Raw genomic sequence first — 19,791 nt, forward strand, 5'->3', positions numbered from 1 at the left:
TCGATGTGGGCACTGAAGTCCAGTTGACTCTTGGTTCTTTGTGTTTTTAGGCCGGTCCTGGCGGTACTCGGGGCTGACTCTTGGCTCTGTGTGCAGGGATCACCCTGGCGGAGCCCTGGGGCCACATGGATGCCAGGGATGAACCCAGGTGGGCTGTGTGCAGAGCAGGCGTCCAGGCGTGTGCTCGGGGCGGCCAGGCTGCTTCCCAGCCCGCCTGTGCCAGCAGCCGTGTGTGGCGGGGGCCGTCCCCGAGCAGGCTCCGGGGATGTAGCGGTTTTGCCGCCAAGCGTTTTCCCAGAGAAGCGGAAGGAAAACTTTGCCAGCGAGGCTGGTGCCCTAGCAAATTGATTCCTGCCAAACAATAGAAATAAATATTTTCAACAGACAGCACGCTTGGCACCTAAAATAGTCAAATTAAAGGCTTATTTCTGAAACAAATACTTTGGGGGGGGGGCGGGAATGTTTGCCAGTGTAGATGAGATCAGAGTTATTTTGGCAGTGGCATGATTAATTTTGAGATTGAGATGCCTGCCCCCCGTCTGTGCGGTCTGTGGAGGCCATGTCTTAGCCCCCGAGTCAGGGCCAGGAGGAGGTGGCAGCAGGGTCGCAGCCAGGAGCGCCCCTTGTGCAGGACGACTTGCCCAGGCCAGGGTCTGAGCCGGCCCAGTCCCGTCCTGGCTGACTGGGGCAGAGAGGGGGCCCCTTCCTGCTCTGTCAAATGTGCACCGCACTGGCCATCAGCGTCTGCCACTCCGGATGGAGCGAGCCGCCACTGTGACCAAGAAATGGAATTTTTAAAAAAAAGGCTTTCTGAGAGCCGGGCCGGCCGTGCCCCTCCCCGCAGGGTGGCTGGTAGGTGTCAGCGCGACAGAGCAGCGCCCCGCCTCCGCGTGCTGGGCTCCCCCGCCTGCTCTCCCTGGCCCTGAGTGGAATTTCTCGTGTTGGTGGTTGGTTGGGTCCTGTGCAACTTCCCGAACCCCTGTGTGTGGGCTGGGGGCTACAGGTCGGTCCTTACAGCTTGGGTGGGTGGAGCCCTGGTTGTCCCCCAACATCGTTTCCCATCCTGAGGCCAGAGCTGCAAGGCCGTTCTTCGCAGCCGGGCAGGGCAATGTGTGTTTCAGCCCAAACGCCCAGGTCAGCCTTCAGGTGTGGGTTGAGATCTTAGAACCAAGGCGGAGAGATGCCCTAAGGGGCTGAGCACGTGCTCCGCACACAGGAGGGCTCCTGGTCAGTGTCCAGCCCTGCGTGGCCTTCAGGGTGCGGCCAGGAGTGACCCCTGAGCATGCTGCCTGGTGACCCCAAAACAAGTCCCCACTTGGTTTTAAAAATTGTGTCCTAGTGGATGTAGATGTAGAGAGAAGGGGAAAGGCCAGCAGTGGGGTATCCTGTCCCTGGGGTCACTCTGGGGCCTGCCCTGTCTCTCCCCGGCGCCCCCAGTCAGAGGTCAGGGGTCAGCCCCTCCTGCCTTGCAGTGCAGGTCCAGCCAGGGAAGGTGCAGGCGGTTTCCTCGGGGAACACGGAGTGGGAGAGAAGGGGCCCACCCAGCCAGGGCCCCTCTGCAGCTCAGGAATGAGGTGGGGGAGCCAGAGCACTCCCGCAAATGCATAAGCAGGTCACATGGCTGGGAGAATGCCTCTTGGGACGTCCAGGGGCCCTGGGGGCTCCGGGAGAAAGGGGCGTGAAGCCCTCCTCCAGGCGGTTGTTGTGCAGTGAGGCAGGAATCCTCGGGAGGAGCTGCCCAAGCCCGCGGCCTCACCGGGAACCACACAGCCAAGTAGCCGCCCGGTGCAGCGGAGCTGGGACCTGCCGCCCCGCCTGATCCCGGGCCGGCCCGGGCACACACCCCACTCTGAGTGCATTTGCTCGGGGCGTCTGATCCGCCTGTGTTTCATTATGCGCCCCAGACGCCGTCTCTCACGTCTTGCTGTTCAAACGAGAGTCTGGCAAGTATTATATGTAGCACGGCGCTTCTGGGGTGCAGCTGGCACTGTCTTTGCATGGTGGGTTTCCAACGGGTGAAAAACAACAAGAAGCAAAATCTCGAGTCTATTGAAATCTCTCAATTCCGAGGAATTCACAAAAGGGCTTGTCTGAAAACTTTGTACTCGGAGCTAAATGAGTCACAAAGGCCTGTGTTGTTTGTTTTCAGTTCCATCTCAGCTTCCAAACAGACCCCAATCTCGGGGAGCCCCGGGACCCCGACCCTTCTCCCCAGCACCTCCTGTCCGTCCCAGCGTCACCCTCTGAGGTGGCCCTAAGCGGGGCAGGTCCCGAGTATGTTCGGTCGAATTTCCGATACTAGGAATTAACATCAAGTCCCCACCCCGCCCTCCAATGAAAAGAAAAATCCCACGTACTGGTCAGCCCCAGGGCAAGGGCAGGAGGACTGGATGGGACCTTTAGGCGGCTGTGCGGGGTGTTTAGGGCCTGCGGTGGCCGAATTTTTGGTTGGCCAGTGGGAGGCCAAACGCAGATCTGACTCATCAGTACTGCCCGCAGTGCGGCACCCACTTCTGGCCCGGATCCAGGGCAAGAGCACCCACTTTCCGGGGCGCCAGGCTTTCAGCAGGTGCCTGAGCTGAGTGAACTGGCCAGGCGGGGGTGGCCCAGCAGCCCCGGGGACAGGGCTTTCTAGATGGCCGCGTTTGCCCCTGGCTTTGGAGAGCAGGAAACGGGAACTGTGCGGGACTCTGGCTTGGTCCCGGGGTTGGATGGTGGCGTGGAGGGAAGAAATGACCCAGAGTGCTCGCTTGTCCCCAGCCTAGCCAGTGCTGATGGACCCCGCCTACCTGCCCCCCGCCAGTGCCCTGCCTGCCCTGGAGTGTCCGTTCCTGGTTCCTGGAGTCGTAGACCCCTGCCGTGTGCACCCCCCCCCCCCGCCCCCCGAGTGCTGTGGGAGCCTGTCACAGATTTGCCTTTCTTTCTCTTTCCACACTTGTTCTCTCATTTCACAACGCGACGCAGATGTGTGTAGCGCTTTCTTCCTGCTCCCAGTTACGGGTCCCCTGGTAAGCAGTGCCCGGCGTGGCCGCACGTGCAGCCAGCATCCCTCCGTAGGGACTGGCTGCGGGTGAGGCACTCACTCGGCCTTTTTGGGCGGGCTGGCAGCATGTGGGGCTTGGGGAGTCGGGAAGAGAGAGAACAGTGCAGGGCCTGAGGGGTGAGGAGGGGACCCTGACTCTGGGCACACTCGGAAGTTGGTGTCCCGATGCTGGGTGATGGGTGGGCATGGGGGGGTCATTGCACCCTCTGGGACACCACTGAAGGCTTTGTCGTTGCTGTTGTTTTTGGGACACCAGGTGGTGCTTGGGGCTACTCCTGGCTCTCCCCTCAGGGATCACTCCTGGCAGGGCTGGGAGGGGCCCTGTGGGATGCCGGGGACCAACCCCAGGTTGGCCATGTGCAAGGCCAGCACCTTATCCACTGCACTACCGCTCTGGCCCACCTCCAGAGGCCTTTGGACAGGGTGCTACGCCGGACCGGGTCTCAGCCAGGGCTGTGTCCCCACCACCGTGGTGACATGCACATGGGGACCAGGCGCCTCCATGGGCGGGAAGCTGCACGCGCCCGCCCATGACCTGCGTGTCTCGCCCCAGCACCCGCCTCTGCTCTCCTAGCCACTGCCCCGGGGGCTCGTGGACTCGGCCAGGGGCAGGCAGGGTGACCTGCCTCCTCCTGGCCGCTGGGCCCCGGGGTCACCTGCTTAGCAGGTTGCTGTGGCAGATTCAGCGTCTCGTTTGACAGCTGTGGAGGTGACAGGGGCCCGGGCTCGGTCCTCTGCTCCAGCCCCACAGGCGTGTGGGAATGTTCTTTACGTGTGGAATTCGGTGGTTTCCTCCGGTGCACGCACCACAAGCAGGATCGTCCGTCCCTCCCGGGGGGCCCCCGGCTAGGGAACCTCCCTGGGGTGAGGCACCCGTGGGTCCTTGTCAGAGGAATGGAGAGGCGGGAAGAGAAATGTTTGCTTTTGGGGTGCAGCCGCTGCCCTGGCACGCTCAGAAGGCACCGAGGAGAAGTGTGCGCCCCACCCCACGCCTGCCCTCCCCTGGCCCCCTCCCTGCTCCCCCAGGACGGACCCACTTGGCTCTGGTGCACTGTGCAGAGTGGCCTCGTGTCCAGGGCACCCCTGGCACCGGGCGCCATGTCTTGGTCACTGCAGGCTGTGTCTGGGGAGTGAAGGAGCCCGCCCTCTGCTCTCCGCACCCCTGCCGTTGTGCCAGTGACAGCCAGCTGGCCTCAGCTCCCTCCCCAGGCCTGTGCTCCACACGCCTGGTTTCTCTGAGCCCGCCTGGGCCCTGGTGGGGCTGTGCTGCAGCCATGGGCCAGTCTGGCTGTAGACAGTGCTGGCCCGGCCCAGTGGGGGGCGCTTGCAGAAAGTCTTCCCTGTCTGGCCTAATGTCTGGGGTCAGTCTCTGTGACCCTGGGCCTCCCGGCCTGGCTGCCGTGCTGGTGGCACCTGTGGTGCCCAGTGTGGCTCTGGCTGATAGAGGCCTTGCCAGAGCCTTGGGCTGGCCCAGAGCCGATGAGTGGAGTCTGGGCCGCAGACCACACAGCCAAGCGCGTGGGTGGGGCCTGGACTCGGCGGGGGGCTGCTGGCGGCCTGGAATTTGGGGTCTGTGGGGATCTGGGGAGTCGGATAGAGACAGGAGCTGCGCTTCAGCCTGTCGCCGCTTCCTGGCCAGAGTGGCTTGGTTTCTGTCCAAGTGATGCTTCTGCTGGAAATGGTGCCGGCCTCCAGGGAGGGCACCGGGCCCTCTGCGCCTGCTCTCAGAGCCAGTCCGGAATCCCAGGCGCCGACCCCGGACTCTGTTAGCAGCGCTGATGCCGGGGGCGGGGGGGGGGGGTGTCGCCCAGCGGTTCCTGACACCCGCCAGCCAGTCCCCAGAGAGCCCAGCTCTCCCACGGGCCACGGACGCTGCCAGGGGACTGGGTGTATTTGGAGAATTCCCCCCACCAAGTTTCTTTCACATAGGCAGCTATGTGGCTGCTTTTTACTTTATATTTGTGTGTGTTTATAAATCTTTAGTACTTGGCTAGAAGACTGGTGTTCAACAGAGAAAAACTTGGTAGGAATCTTTGTCCGTGAGGCTGTCGGAGTGGAGAAAAAGCATCCCTCCTGGTGACAAGCCGGAGGGAGGGTGCAGCGCCCCGCCGTACCCCGTGGACCCCTGTGGTCCCCATTTGTACCCCATGGTCCCCTGCAGCCCCCCTGCTCCCCCAAGGCCCTCTTACTCCCCCACCATCCCCCCTGCTCCCCCACCGTCCCCCCACTCCCCTGCAGCGGCAGTAGCTATGACTGACAGAACAGGTGACCTTCATGCACAGACCCTGCGTTCCCAGGCCAGAGGTCACTGTCCTTGGCCCCCTGCTGACCTGGACCAACCCATGTTTTCTGTGAAAGGGAAACCCCTCTCTGACGCAGGCACCTGCCCCCCGAAGCCCCTTCCCCCAAGCCCCCGACTCTTCTGCCTTGTGGAGTGCCCCTGTCTTCTCCCCTCCAGGTCCCGGGGAGAACGACCCCAACTGTCCCCTGTGTGCCCACACCCCGGCTGGCCCGGCAGCGCCGTGTGCAGGAAACGGCTGTTCTGGCTGACACCTCGCTCACTTGCTTTGGGAGTCCCCAGGACGAGTGATGAGGTCAAGTGTCCTGTGCCAGGCCATTGCCCCAGGCCGGGAGGCGGGCTCCAGACCACTGTGCTCTCGAGCGCCTCGCAGAGCGTGTGTCCGGCCCTGACACGCGCCTCCCCTGCATTAGCGGGACCTGGAGCATGTCGTCTGGGGTGTCCTGTCCCCCGCCCTGGACACAGCTGTCCGGTCTGTGTGTCTGGAGAGACCATGCGGGCTCTGGCCCGTGCCTGCACACGCTGCCCTCCAGGGCCCGCAGCGTGACTGGGTGGGCCCGTGGGTCCCATCACTGCCTTTCCCACAGGGGGGCTCAGATGTGGGGAGTTCCCGACCACCCCCCCCCCGCCCCAAGTCCCCTCGTCGCTGTGTCCTGGTGTCCAGCCTGTGCCCGTTGCTGTTGAGTTCGTTTCTGTGGAGTCGCCTTCTCCCTGTCAGGTCCCGGTGGTCGTTTTGTTCCAGGGACTTGCTCAGAGGTTGTGGGCCTTGAGCCTGACCACCCACTTCCGGGCACTCAGCTCAGAGGCGTCAGGGCACGAGGGGCATGAAGGGAGCCGAGTGGGCAGAGGGCGACCCCCCACATTCTCTCACTGCCCTCAAGCTTCCCACGGGCTGGGGAGGTGGGGGTGTCCATCTGGGCTCTTGGGCAAAGGTCAGCAGAGGCTGCTGGCTGGGCGGCTCCTCCCCACCCCAGGCCCCCTGAAGTCGCACCTGCCCCACGTGATGGGAACGGAACGCCGGCCTCGCTTTTCTGTGTCATCTTTCACTATTGGATTTTTCCCCCTTCTCAAAGTCTCCTTTTATAACTTCTGCTCCTGCTGCTTAAATATAGACGCGCAGCCCTCCTCCCTCGCAGACTGTTTATAGTTTGCAGAGCCTTCTGCTTATCTGCTTGCCTCCTCTCGCCCCACGGCGCCACATGCGTTGCGGCTGCTCTTTTTCCCTCGCCGGCACCGACTGGGCCGCGTTTCAAATGTGGTCTGTCGGATCGAGCCGTGTTTCCCTCTTCATGGCAGCGCTTTGGCATCTGCTCTGGAATGCCAGCCCACGTTCTCCTGGACTGCTCTGCCCGAGATTCACTGCCGTGCCAGGAATACAAGAGGGGGAGCGGGCGGGGCTGTGCCACCTCCATCCCACCGTTCCCTCTTTCCCGTTTGAAACGGTCTCGGCGTCCAGGCTGACAGTGCCCGGCTGCCGGTTCCAGCACGCTGCCACCTCGCCTGACAGGGACACCCCGCAGAGCCCCCAGTGTGGCTCAGAGACACCCCCCACACACTGATACAGGAGAGCGGGTGGGCTCCCTGGGGTCTGCGCGGGGGCTCCAATTGTGGCGAGGCCCTTGTTGCCGAGGTTTTGCGTCCCCTCTGCTGTGGTCAGTGCCCCCAAGAAGCCATCAGCGGCAGGCCCCAGTGTGCGTCCTCGGGGCCGGCCTGGAGGCTCCTCGCGCCCGCAGCCGCAGGCTTATTTGAAACGGGGCTGGGCTGGCTGCGTGGATGCACTGCGCGGTCAGCCCAGGGGCCTCAGAGTGTCCGGAAAGGGAAACCGGTGGAGCAGAAAGCTGCTCCCAGGTTCCAAAGTTTACAAGATCCTGAGCCTGTGATTCTTGGAATTGCCTGTTAAAGCGCCCTCTGGAAGCGAGAGTGGCTGGTTAATGTTTATGGTCCTGATGGGCCGAGGTGAGGCAGGCGTTGCTTATCCTCTCCAAAGCCCACAATAAATATTTGTTGAATGTAAACAAGTCATTCCTTCCTGGAGAGGCCTCCGGGCCCCCCCCCCCAAGGGAGGAGAGCAAACAGCCCCGCCAGAAGGCTCCGGCAGCCGCGTGGGGCTCGGGGCCCCAGGCTGGGCCGACTGCGCGGCACCGGGTGGTCATGGGGAAGTGGGGAGATAGGTGTGAGCCCGGGGTGGTCTCGGGGAGGTGGGTGTGAGCCTGGGAGCTCAGCGTGGGGTGCGCATGGCCCCCGCCCCGTCCTCAGCCACCTGCCCCCGGGCAATTACAATCTCGTCTTTCCTCTCCGTGTCTCCATGCAGAGGGAACTCGATGCCACCGCAACAGTATTGGCAAACCGGCAGGATGAAAGCGAGCAGTCTCGGAAGCGGCTCATCGAGCAGAGCCGGGAGTTCAAGAAGAACACTCCAGAGGTAAGCGGGCTGCGCCCGACTGCCCGGGCAGAGAGAGGGCGGTGTGGCCCGCAGCCCCTGACGGAGCCCCAGGGCACACAGGGCCGGGTAGGCTACTGCCGCCGCCGAGCAGGCAGGCCCCTGGTTCTGCCCCTCGGCGCGTGGGTGCTTGAGCTGGGTCCCCTCACGCCCCCTCCTCATGGCTGTGCGAGGGAGGCCGGTACTGGGCAGCCAGGCCGCTTCCTCCTGGTCCGGCTTCTTGGCTCTCCTCCCTGCCCTCACAGAGTGTGCGTGACAGTCAAGGGAAAGGCAGGTCGGTGGCCAGCTGAGCAGACGGGGAATTCTTTCCAGAAGCTTCCTCCCCCTCAGCCCACGGCTGGTCCCGGGCCTGTCTGTGGGGCCGTGGATGGGGTGAGGGAGTCCTCGGCTGGTGCCCGTCGTTCCTGGGGACGGAGTCAGTGTCGCGGCGTTTAGCACAGTCTGGACCCCCGGCCTCTTGGGCCGAGAGTGGGCTCGGGTCAGTGATGGCCACAGGTGTGGCCACAGTCCCAGGGTCGCCACCAGGACGTCAGGCGCTGGACGGTGGCAGTCATCACGTGTCTCTAGCGCGCCCGTGAGACCCTGCCTCCAGCAGCCAGTCCTCAGGCCGTGCTGTCCTGAATGCCCCGGTCTCAGAGCCCCACACCGGCCTGGGGGTGCTGCCCTCTGTGTGCCCCTGCTCTGAGCCTGCCTTTGTTTCCCCAGCTGACCCCGTCACAGCACTGGGCCACGCCCGGCCCTGCTCCCGCCGCTGCCTGCCCGCCGCTTCACGCTGGTCTCACTCTCCTGCCCAGGGAAATATTTAACCAGAAGGAAGGAGAACGCCTTCTGTGGCTGGAACATTCTAGAAATGGCGTGTGTATAAGAGGAAGATTGCTTAGAACTGTGTTCTTGGGGAGAGGGGTTGTCAAAGGACACTCAGCAGGTGGGTGGGAAAGACATCTGTATAGGTGGAGACCAGGACCCTCAGACCCTGACCCCGTCAGAGCGGGCCCTGTGGTATAGACGCAGACCAGGACCCCGGGGCCCCGACCCCTGCAGGATCAGGCCTCACTCCAGATGGACCCGGGCAGGACACTGCCGCGTCCTGGGCAGTGACTCTTGGTATCACAGAGACAGGCTGGCAGGATCGGGCAGCATGGAGAGGCCGGGGGTGGGCCGTGAGGGGTGGGCCCAGAGACCAGCCCCCTGACAGGTGGCTCTGCCCCCAGGACAAGGCTGATGGCCAGGCCTTGTCACTTTTAACCTCAGTCACAGCTAATTTGAAGGAGATTGTGATTACTTGGGAATAAAATTTCATCCATTGTTTTCATTTAATTACCATCTTCATAGAAAAGCATTTTTAATTGCGTTTTATAACAACACCCATTCCTTGCTGTGCTTCACTGTCCGTGGTTGGGTACCAAAGACAGTGCGACTGTTGGTGGCATTGTTTGCCGTGTTCATTACCTCTGGCGATGTTGTGGCTGGTGCCGGGGTAAATTAACTACCCTCCAGAAGTCCAGATTCTTATCCATTAAAAGTCTAATGACAGGCTCTGATGCACAGAATTGCTTTGTCTTTGTATGGTTTGTAAGAGCTGTATTACAGCAGATACACAGTATATCCCGCCCCCCCCCATACACATATATACACACCTAACACATGTTGCATTCCCCCAGACCTGGCCTCTAGAACCCAGAACTTGTCTTTAATTTGGAACATGCTCTCTAGGACACACTAGATGCAGCTGGTGTGTTTCACTGAGAGGCGCTCCCCCTGCTCTCCCACCTGGCGAGGCTTCTTGTTGGCTTTTCAGATCAGTTTGTCCTAAGGATCTCCAGCTGCTTCTGGCTGAGCCGGAACCTGACCCCCCGCCACTCTGGTTCGATTCCGAACTGGCTTACAGACACAGGCCGAGTGTGCAGACCGCGCCAGACTCCCGGCCAGGGGGTGCGGGCTATTTATTTGCTTTGGTTCTCTCCGGCACTGAGCTGTAGCACAGCAGGTAGGGCGTTTGCCTTGCACACAGCCGACCTGGGTTCGATTCCTCTGTCCCTCTCGGAGAGCCTGGCAAGCTACCGAGAGTATCTCACCCTCACGGTAGAGCCTAGCAAGCTCCCCGTGGCGTATTCGATATGCCAAAAACAGTAACAACAAGTCTCAATGGAGACGTTACTGGTGCCCGCTTGAGCAAATCAATGAGCAACGGGAAGACAGTGCTACAGTGCTTTCTGGCAAGGGCAGACCTGCTTTCTCGGGGAGAGGAGAGGAGAACATGGCCTGTGATCAGCGATTCCCCATCAAGCCCCATGGGGTTCCCCTGACCCCATCCATCTGCCCTGAACACTCGTCCCTCTGTCCCATCTGCCCCAGACGATGCTTCCTAGGAAAAGAGGACCACATCTTCCCGTGCTTCAAACCGGGCGTCCCTTTGAACCTTGCCCCGTGTCATTTATTGGGCAGGGGAGGGCTCCTAAGCAGTGCTCAGCATCCTCCAGTGCTGGGTACACCAGCGCCACAGCGTGGTGGGGGTTAGCTGGCTCCCCGCCCCTCCCTCGTGCATGTCTTGTTCTCACGTCCGCCCTAGTGACCCCTGGTTGTCCTGTACACACTGGAGGCTTGGGTTTCCCACCGACTGCTCCTGTGTCACCGCCCCCTCTGCCCCCAGGGTTGGGCTGGGCTCTGCTGCTCCATCATCTTGCTCTGCCCGAGGGGACGGTGGCCCCCGCTGCCCGGCCCGCCTCCTGGTTCCCCTGGGGAAACTTCTCTGTGTGCGGGCCTGGACATCTCCCGCTGCCCTTGTTTCCTGCTGTGCTGGGGCGAGAGCCTCTTCCTGACCTTTACGTTCTTGGAAACAGCTGTCCAGGACAGGGGTGCCTGGAGGTACAGCTTGGGAGGAAGCGTAGAGCGCTGGGTGGAATGGGCTGGGCGGGGGGGTGTCTCCTGGCCGTGGGGCTGGGCGGGCGAGCGCTAGGCCAGTGCCCGGCCTTTGTCTCCCTACCCCCAGGCAGGACACGGCCAGTCCCCTGCCCCCCCTCCAGCGGACGTGCCCTGGGCCTGCTCCTGGACGGGGCAGGCCACAGGCGGGAGGAGGGGCTGTGTCGGTGTGGCCTGGCCCGCGTGCGTTGAGTCACTGCCTCAGCCTTTATATAGCACTGCAGGGAGTGACTCAGTCTGGAAAAAGAGAGTCACTGAAAATAAAGTTGCCGCTCAAGTGGACACGGTCTGCTCAGGCAGCCCCGACCGCGGGGCCTGGCTGCATGTGGAGCCTGGGCGTGGTGTGGCCCTGGGCGGCCCCGGGTGGCCAGGCCGGGTCCCGGGGGAGCTGGCTGACTGGCCAGCAGGATGGTCACCCGAGGGCTGCTGGGGTCAGGGCACTCATGGAGGCCTGCCGCCTCTCAGCGTGGGCAGTGTCCGTACGTTCTAGCTCTGACCGGCTGTGCTGTGTGTGTGGGGGGCAGCGGTGGCTTCTGGGGACCCCAGGCGCCTCAGGTCAACACGAGGCATTTCTTGTTGCTTCTGTCCGCATTAGACTCGAAGGTACACGCACTGAAGCCAGGGGCTTGGGATCTGCGGGCGCCAGGGGGAGTGTCACTGCGGCCGCAAGGAGGGCACACTTGGCGTCTCCGCAAGCCTGGGCCCCCGGGGAGGGCAGCCAGCATCGGGCTCGGGTGAGTGACGGGTGGGTGCAGGCTGAGCACCGGCGAGACAGAGGCCCCCCACCCCAGCCAAGTACACTGCTGAAGTAGCCCTGGGGTCACTGTCCCCGAGCCTACAGGTAGGAGTGCCGTGGCCTCCTGCAGCCTGTCTTCACCGACTCGGGAAGGGGATTAGTCAGGAGTCTGGACAGCGAATGTCCAGTTGATGCCTGGTGTCCCTCTGCTGGGAGAAGCCTCAAGGACAGTGTCCTTGTCACTTCCTCATGGGGCTGACCACAGTGCCCCCAGCCCCCACCAGCCTGTCTTCCTAGCCACGTGGACACACGTCCACACGGAAGCCTGTGTGGAGCGGCTGTCCGAGGAGGAGTGGACAGGCGCCCTGTGGCCTCTTGGCACAGTGGGGCCGTTTTGATGACGTGCCCAGAGTGGGCAAATCCTTGGAGACACAAAGTAGATTAGCAGTTGCCAGGGGAGAGGGGGGCGGGGTGCCTGGCGATGCTTTCGGGGCTTCTGTGGGGTGCTGGAATGTTCTGGAATTAGGTGGTGGTGGAGGTTGCACAACTCTGTGACTCTGCCAGCACCACGGAATAATGGCCTGTTTAGAGGAACTTCGTGGTGTGGCGCCGAGCACAGGCCTGCCGTTCAGGGAGCCTCCCTCGGGCGCCGAGAGCCCCTGCAGAAGGGACGCTCCAGTGCTCATTTTGGCGGTGGCGACTTGGTTTTAAAAGGGCCACCTCAGAATCTGGCAAGGTTGGAGAGCCCAGGTATGATCAACTTGGGAGTTTGATCATTCCAGAATCACCCGCTGTCCAGCTACGATAAGTCTTTAACTAGAGAAAGTTTAAAAATTAAATGAGAACTTTTAAATGTTACCAATTAAATTTTTCAGCCAGTGGATGAAGCCAGGGGTTACTTTCTTGTTCTTTTGGGTCCCCACAGAGACCCCCATGGGCGTGCTAGAGTGACAGTAGCCGCAGCCCCAGGCGCCTCCTTGTCCCACTCCCTTTCCACGGACACGCGGCAGACTGGCCGGGGCCTGCTCCGGACTGGGAGGGAGCCCGCCCCAGCGCCCACGGCACTGACCCCAGGGCTGTGTGCCGGCGCGAAGTCCTGCGGGATGTTCGGCCGAGACCAGTGAGGTGTGAAGGTGTAGTGGGGCGGCCAGGGGCGGCTGGCGAAGCTTCCAGGCAGGAGGCCGGCTCTGGGCCAGGCAGTCTCTGTGCACCCCCCCACCCGGGTGTAAGTCCCACCTGTGACCTGTCTCTTCCCTGCTGCGCCCTGGAGGGGCACCTTCAGCCTTTCCGCTCACTTTTGCCGGCGGGTCGATGCCTTTGGCGTGTTCACTTCTGTAGTGCTGCAGCTGGTTGGACCCAGGGCCATGTGGATGCTTCCACCTCACGGCACAGGTGGCCGGGCCTCAGGCTGCCTCAGCACTGTCCCGCCACGCCACGTGGTGTTGCCGGCCGCCCTGCCACTGCCCCTCCGGCCCACCGTGAGTGTGCCGCGCGTGCTGTGATGAGACCAGGGGCGTTTTCGTGGTGGGCTCTCATCCGTGCCATTGTCCTCATCCCGGGGGATGACTCTGGGGTGTGTGACTGTGTCCCCCCCCCCTGCCCTGCCAGGTGGGATACCACCCCTGCTCCTGCCCAGCAGTCTGTGTTATGGCCCTCAGATTGTCGCCCCGTTCACTCCCATCTAATGCTCCTCCCTCTGTCCCTTTCCCTGAGGACTGTGCTGGAAATTGGAGGAAATTGGGAGCTTCCAAGTCTGGGTCCTTTTGCCAAGGCCTGACTGCTCAGCAGCCCCTCTGACCCCAGTGCTCAGTGCTCGTGGGACCCTCGGTCCCTCAGGAGCATTTTGTTTTCGTGCAGGTGAATCTGACTCGGCCTTTCAGGTCACTGGCGTTTCCGTAGCTCCTTTCAGAAACTCTCTGCGCCGATGCCATGGAGACGGTCGCCGTGTATGTGTGGGTGTTGGCTTCATGGGGGCCTGTGTTGTGTCTTGTGGGGGAGGCACCCGTGTGTCCCTGTCACTCTAGACCTGATTTCCTGGCCGTCCCTCAGCAGGTCATTCTCATGCCCTTGCACGCCTCTGGGGGATGGTTCCGTGTTATTACCGTGATTGTTACACATGTGGATGCATGGCTGGGGACCCTGTCCTCACTGTGTCTCCACTTCTTTGCACTGTGCATCATGAGAGTCACGTCTAGGCTGCAGCGATAGCACAGGGTGGGATGCTGGCCTTGCGTGGGGCTGGCCTGGGTTCGGTCCCGACACCCCTATGGGCCCAGTGCCTTCCAGGAGTGATCCCTGAGCACCGCTGGTTGTGGCCCCCAGCCCCAAATCAATCATTTGTTCAGGTCCATCTTTAAAATCCTTTGAGTTTCATTGGAGTGTCATTGAGTTCGTACATTAATTTGGAGGGACCTGAGGAAGGGTTTAGTGTTTTTGATGGAATTGTTTTAGATCTACTCTTAGGTGAATTTCATCGTGTCTGACTGAGGACCCAGGAGAACGATACACTCAGCCCTGGTGCTGGTTCTTTCTTAAGGGTTCAGGACTGTACTAATCCTTGCAGTCCGGCGGGAGCGTACCCCCACTGTTATCATAGGTGGCTGTGATTAAGATCAGGCAAAAGGTCGGCCGCGGGCCTCCCCCTCCGCAGTCTCCTTCATAAGATTAAGTGCTTCTTCATTTTTGGCCCAGGTCATCAGTAGCTTAGAGCCATTACTGTCTATCGTCTGTTTGGTTTGTCTGAAATATGGGGCTTGGTCTCAGCCTCGTTCCCTGGGGTCAGGTGTGTTCACATACTCCAAGTGCCAGGAGCCCGTCTTGTGTGTTGGAGTGTGAGTGTGTGAGAGTGTATGTGAGTATGTGTGTGAATGTGTGAGAGTGTGTATGTGTGAGCATGTATGAGAGAATGTGTATGAGAGTGTGTGTGTTAGAGAGAGAGAGGGAGAGAGAGCCTCTGTGTGTGTGTGTGTGTGTGTGTGAGAGAGAGAGACAGAGAGAGAGAGAGAGAGAGAGAGAGAGAGAGCCTCTGTGTGTGTGTGAGACAGAGAGAGAGAGAGAGAGAGAGAGAGAGTGTTGTGTGTGTGCGCGCAAGAGTGTGCATGCGTACGAGCACTCGTGAATCAGCCTCGAACAGTCCAGGCCGGCCCGTGTGTTCTGAGCGAGCCATCCCGACCAGATGTGTTTGCCCGGCTCATTTTTGATGCTGGCTTTGCCGCACTTCCATGGGCTTTTGAAGCTGCCAGCCATTGGCCCCCTGGGAAAAAAATGAAGCTTCCTTTTCTGTTGGCATGTGTTCAGGGGGGTCTGTCCCCAGGGTCATTCCCATGACCTCTCCCAAGAGGGGTGGTAATTACTTGTCCTTTAGAAATTAAGGACAGGGATATTTGTACTTGTTTTTGGTAATAGGCAAACCACTCGTGAAAAGCATTTCTTATATATTCAATTACTATTTTGCCAGAATGAAAGGGGGGGGGGAATCCTACTACTTCCAACAGTGGTAGTGGAAAAAAAGTAAAATTGACTAAAAAAAAAAAGACTAAAGAAAAAGAAAACCAACGGGGGCTGGTTGGGCCAATCAAAACCAGAACTGGGGGCTTAACTCTTGTTGCCACTCTGAGATAAGAGAAATATTTCTATTCCTCCCCCCTCCCTGTTCTAATCCACTTGTACTTGGAATGATGAAATGTTTGGTTATATGAGTTTTCTTGATTGTGAGTGTGGGAAATGAGTCCCATCGTAACCCCTTTTTAAGTAAGTGAACTGATACGTTTGAACCAGAAGAGCTGGGAGTCATTCCTATTTAAAAATTCTTTTTGCATGAACACATCTGCAATGTTGAGGAATATATGGAACATTGACACGGTGCTTCTCTCCTGCCGTGTCTCCAGCACGTCAATAAATCACCTTTTTTTCCTTTTAAAACGTCTGGCCTTGTAATTTATGTTTGCGTAACCCATTACTAAATCCATAGTAGGTGTTTTAGTTGGCAGCCATTATTTCAGGGGTTCTGAGGGGCTTTAAAGAAAAAAACAGCCTTTGTTAGTATTTATGCTTTTGTGGACATTTTCCTTTAGAAAAAAATTGGATTTTAAAAGAGCAGTTGGAATTGTTCTTTTCGGATCATCAGCAAATAATATTAAATCCATATTCCCACATTATCATTGTCATGGGTTTTCGTGATAGTTTTTATTTCCTTAAAAATTTAAAACTGGTAGAATTACCCTGATAGTAAGACATTAATTTTGATACAATTTCTGTTAGTTTATTTTTTTGGTGTGATACAGAAATCATTGCTGTTTTCAGTATTTAAAAAAATTCCTCAATGCAGTCAAGTATTTTAGTTATAAAGTGAGGATGAATATCTTCATTTGTTGCCAATGCTGGTGTCTGAACAAAAATAGAAATGTTGAGGTTTAGTTTACATACTTGCAGCTTAATAACCGGAGTGATAGCACAGCGGGTAGGGCGTTTGCCTTGCACGCAGCCGACCCGGGTTCGATTCCTCTGTCCCTCTCGGAGAGCCCAGCAAGCTATCTGGAGTATCCCACCCGCACAGCAGAGCCCGGCAAGCTCCCCGTGGCATATTCGATATGCCAAAAACAGTAACAACAAGTCTCACAATGGAGATGTTCCTGGTGTCCACTTGAGCAAATCGATGAACAGCAGGACGACAGTGCTATGACAGTGCTACAGTGCTCCTTGCAGCTTACCTTTGAGCCTTTCAAATGTTCATTTATTTTCTTTAATATTTTTGGTTTGGGGGCCACATCCAGCAGTGCTCAGGGCTTCCTCCTGGCTCAGCTGCTCAGGGGTCACTCCTGGCAGGCTCTCAGATGGGTGTCTTGCCCCACTGTAATTCTCTCTCCAACCCTTTCTGATCTTTCACCAGAGATTGTAAAATACTCCTATGTGTCTTTTAGACCAAAGTCAGGAAAACTTTGGACCATTACTTTGAAAAGATTGTGGGGAGGGAGGGAAAGTTACTCCTGTTTCCCTGGTGTTTATTTTAAAGGCATAGCTAATCCTTACAGCGCCTTATTTTTATGATATTGCTATTTCTGGATCCGAGACCAAGAAATCTGCTCGTATTGCTCTGACAGCCCCTGTCAGAGACTCGTTTCGTTCTCTTGAAAGGTGCCTCTCCGGCGCGGCTCCCGCCTCTCCTGCTCCGGGAATGGTGTTCGAGAATCACCTTGGGTGCGTCGGGCGCCGCCTCCTGCTCCGGCCGCGCACGCTCGGTGGGCGTCTGTGCAAGGCCTGCGGTTGTGTCCCGGAAAATGTTTCCACCAGGGGAAGGTGCCAGAAGCTTGAAGAAAGGGAAAAGGAGGTGTTTATCGCCCCAAAGATGCTGTCCAACTTTTATTGTTAACTCCTTTCCAAAATAAACTTTTGGGTTTGTTTCTAGTCACTTCTGGCCAAAGTACAGCTGGGTTTGCCGGGTTTCTAGGAGCAGAGGCGAAACCCTGGTGCAGGGCTGGGGCGCTGTGGCCGGGCAGGCTGGCCCCTGGGAATCGGCCCTCAGCCAGCCCCTCCCCAAGTCACGGCCCTCGGGAGGGGCCCCCTTCCCAGGTCCTGGCCACACAGGAAATACGCTGTGGGCTTGGATGCAGAGCGAGGTCAGGGGCAGCAGCTGAGGCGAGCGGAGTGGGGGTGGGGTGGGCAGTGAGGGAAGGGGAGGGGGAGAGGCTGGGGATAGGGTGGGAAGGAGGGGAGGGGGCAGTGAGGAGGGGCCCGGGGTCTCGGAGGAAGTGACTGCGTAGGAAGGTGGGATTCAGGGAGCAGCGTCAGCTTTCCTGGGCAAATAGGATGAATTTGTCCCGGTGGGTGGGGCTGGAGGGAGGCTGTGGCCTTGCCGCCTGCTGGCCAGGGAGGCTTACTGTTGCCCTCACAGGCGCCCTACCTCCTGTGCCCGCCTTGGCGGGCGAGGCGCTGTGCTGCCTCTCCCCTCCTACCCCCCCTCGGCCCTGGGACTTGCTTTTAGAGGTGTGTCCCAAATGCCTCCTCGGAGGGGTGCATGGGGAGACCCAAGGCGGGTGGGCTGGGGCAGGGCGGACCACGGAGAGGCCGCTGGGCCCCAGGCCCCGAAGAACTATCTGCTCACACCATGTGGGCCGTGGGGGTGGGGGACAGGCGTAGAAAGGCCCCCAGAGAGAGCTGTGCGGGGAGGGCCCCGGGGGTGGCGGGAAGGTGCCCGTGTGGCCCGCCCAGGGCCCTTCCTCACATCGGGGCCAGATTGCCCGCCCAGTGCCGGCCAGACGAGGCTTATCCAGCTGTCTGCGCCCTGGGTGGTGGGGAGGGTGCCAGTGTGTCCTGGGGTGCCCTGGTGGGAGCGTGGGCCGTGGGCCCTGGGCGGCTGCCTGCCTGGAGGGGGAGGCGTTCGGGAGGCTGCTTGGGGCGGGGGTGCATGTGCCCAGCCGCTGCGTGAGCCGAGCTTTGGACACGGAGCACCTGCTGCTGGCCCTCCCAGTCTGACAGCAGAGGCCAGGCAGCTGCCACTCACCCGCGCGTGGAATCTCATGGACCCCGCAGACCCCGTGTCGACAAGGAGACCCTCCCCCCTCCAGCCGGAGCAGCAGGGAGAGAGAGGGGTGGATAATTGAGCCGGGCTCAGGAGCACCCTGTCCTGTGTGTCCCTGTCCTGTGGCTCAGTGAGGCCAGCTCCCTCGGGCCCACGTGGCCTTCTGAGAGCTCCGGGGTTGGTGGCTGTGTCAGTGAGCCCCGTGTCCTTCCTCTCTGCACCAGCCTTTCCCCCACCCACAGCCTCTGGGGGCTGCTGCTCTGTTTCTTGTCCAAAATCTTTGTTTTCCAGCACATTCTGTGAGTGGGTTTGGCCCCACTGCTGCTCCCATCAGCAGCCCCCCCAGCCTGGCCGGACATCAAGGTTCCTACTACTGTCCCCGAGTGTCCACGGGTCTGTACAGCCGGTCCCTGGGCCTTGGGGTGAGCCTGGAGGAGAGCACGAATGTCGGCAGGAGCGTCTCAGGCTCCCCAGCCTGGTGACTGACCCTCGGGCTGGGGTGGGAAATGTCCTGAAGCAGTGTAGCCAAGGCCTCCGCCCCTGCCACCCACAGGCCCACCTCCCCCAGAGCAGGAGGGGCAGCGCCGTCTCCTGCGAGGTGCTAGAGGTGGCCTGTCTGACTTGGGGCCCAGGGCCAGTTGCACCTTGTTTCCATGGCAGCAGCCGCAGGGCAGCGCCTGCCTGTTGTCTTGGCCCCTGACTGGCCCGGGGAGGGGCCCTGGGGCCTCAGACCCACACAGACTGGGCCGGGTGGGGGCGTGGCCGGGCTCAGCCCCGCCCCAGAGCTTTGTCACAACCCTGGGGTGCCTTCTTGGGGACCCTGCTTAGAGTCCAGGCACCTTTGTTAATCTTTCCTCCTATTCCTGGAGAATCTAAAAGACAGAAATAGAAGAATTATCCAGCATTTTGGTTTCTGTCCTGCAAGCAAATTCTTTTAGAAAGAAAAAAACAGAAGAAAAGAAAGTGAGTATCCCACTGGACTCTGAGTGCATTTGCTCAGGCAAATGCTCACCCGCGCGGGCAGTGGTGGGGAGGGCGGATGAGGCCCCTCGGCCTCGGCACTCTGAGCGCCGTCTGCTTCACGTCTCGGGGGGAGCGCAGCGGGCGGTGAAGCCTTCACGATGTCACTAGGCAGCAGATGACGCGGAAAGACCTGGGTTCTTTAATGACCTGGCCCGAGGCTTCGGGCACATTGGTGCTGAGGGCATTTCATGCTGCTGAGTTCCAGGCTTGATGGCAAACCTTGAAAGACCAGACAGTGTCGCGCGGCTTGTTAAACGCTGGGTGGGGAAGGCTTACCTGGGCCTCCCCGCCCACCTCTGAGCCCTGAGACTGCGCGGTGTCCCGACACGCCAGCCCTGCACCTTAGTCTGGGTCTGGACCTCCCCGGCTTTAGTTCCGGCTGGTGGAGCAGATGCAGGACGCCTAGAAGCACCGCTCGCCTACCGTCTTAGGGGATCGCAGGTTTAGCTGGAGGGCTGGAGGGCTTCCAGAAGAGTCTGACTCAGGGAGAGGAGGGCCACTCCCAGCTCAGCAGGGCGCAGCACCCAGCTTGCACCGCCGGAAAATTCCCAGCGGGGCCACGGCCCGTCTGGGAGGCAGACACATTGGGTCATAGATTTGCTTTCACAGAATAAGTGAAACGGAACCAGGGTGGCGTAAGTCCTCGCTGCAGAAGGCCCAGCCTCCTCAGGTGCGCCTCTCGCTCTCGGCCGCCTATTCAGTTCCCTTTGAAATGATTTTCCCTGTAGGCCGCATCTGCTCCCCGCCGGAGCTCGATGGCTGCCAACCCGAGACAGACTGTCGCCTCATCACTTTGCCAACCACTTGTCTCCAG

At 59.9% G+C, this 19,791-nt stretch overlaps 1 protein-coding gene across 11 annotated transcripts in view; it reads left to right on the plus strand.

Annotated features, from left to right (window-relative positions):
• Positions 1–19,791, plus strand: part of CUX1 (cut like homeobox 1) — a 209,315-nt gene that overhangs the window by 46,663 nt on the left and 142,861 nt on the right. For all 11 annotated transcript variants that reach the window (XM_055136481.1, XM_055136482.1, XM_055136485.1 and 8 more), the window contains exon 2: positions 7,654–7,764. In XM_055136481.1, the coding sequence (XP_054992456.1) occupies positions 7,654–7,764 (111 nt within the window). The remainder of the gene's footprint in view (positions 1–7,653; positions 7,765–19,791) is intronic.

The sequence above is a fragment of the Sorex araneus genome, chromosome 4 (genome assembly GCF_027595985.1).
Source record: "Sorex araneus isolate mSorAra2 chromosome 4, mSorAra2.pri, whole genome shotgun sequence".
NCBI classification, from domain to species: Eukaryota; Metazoa; Chordata; class Mammalia; order Eulipotyphla; family Soricidae; genus Sorex; species Sorex araneus.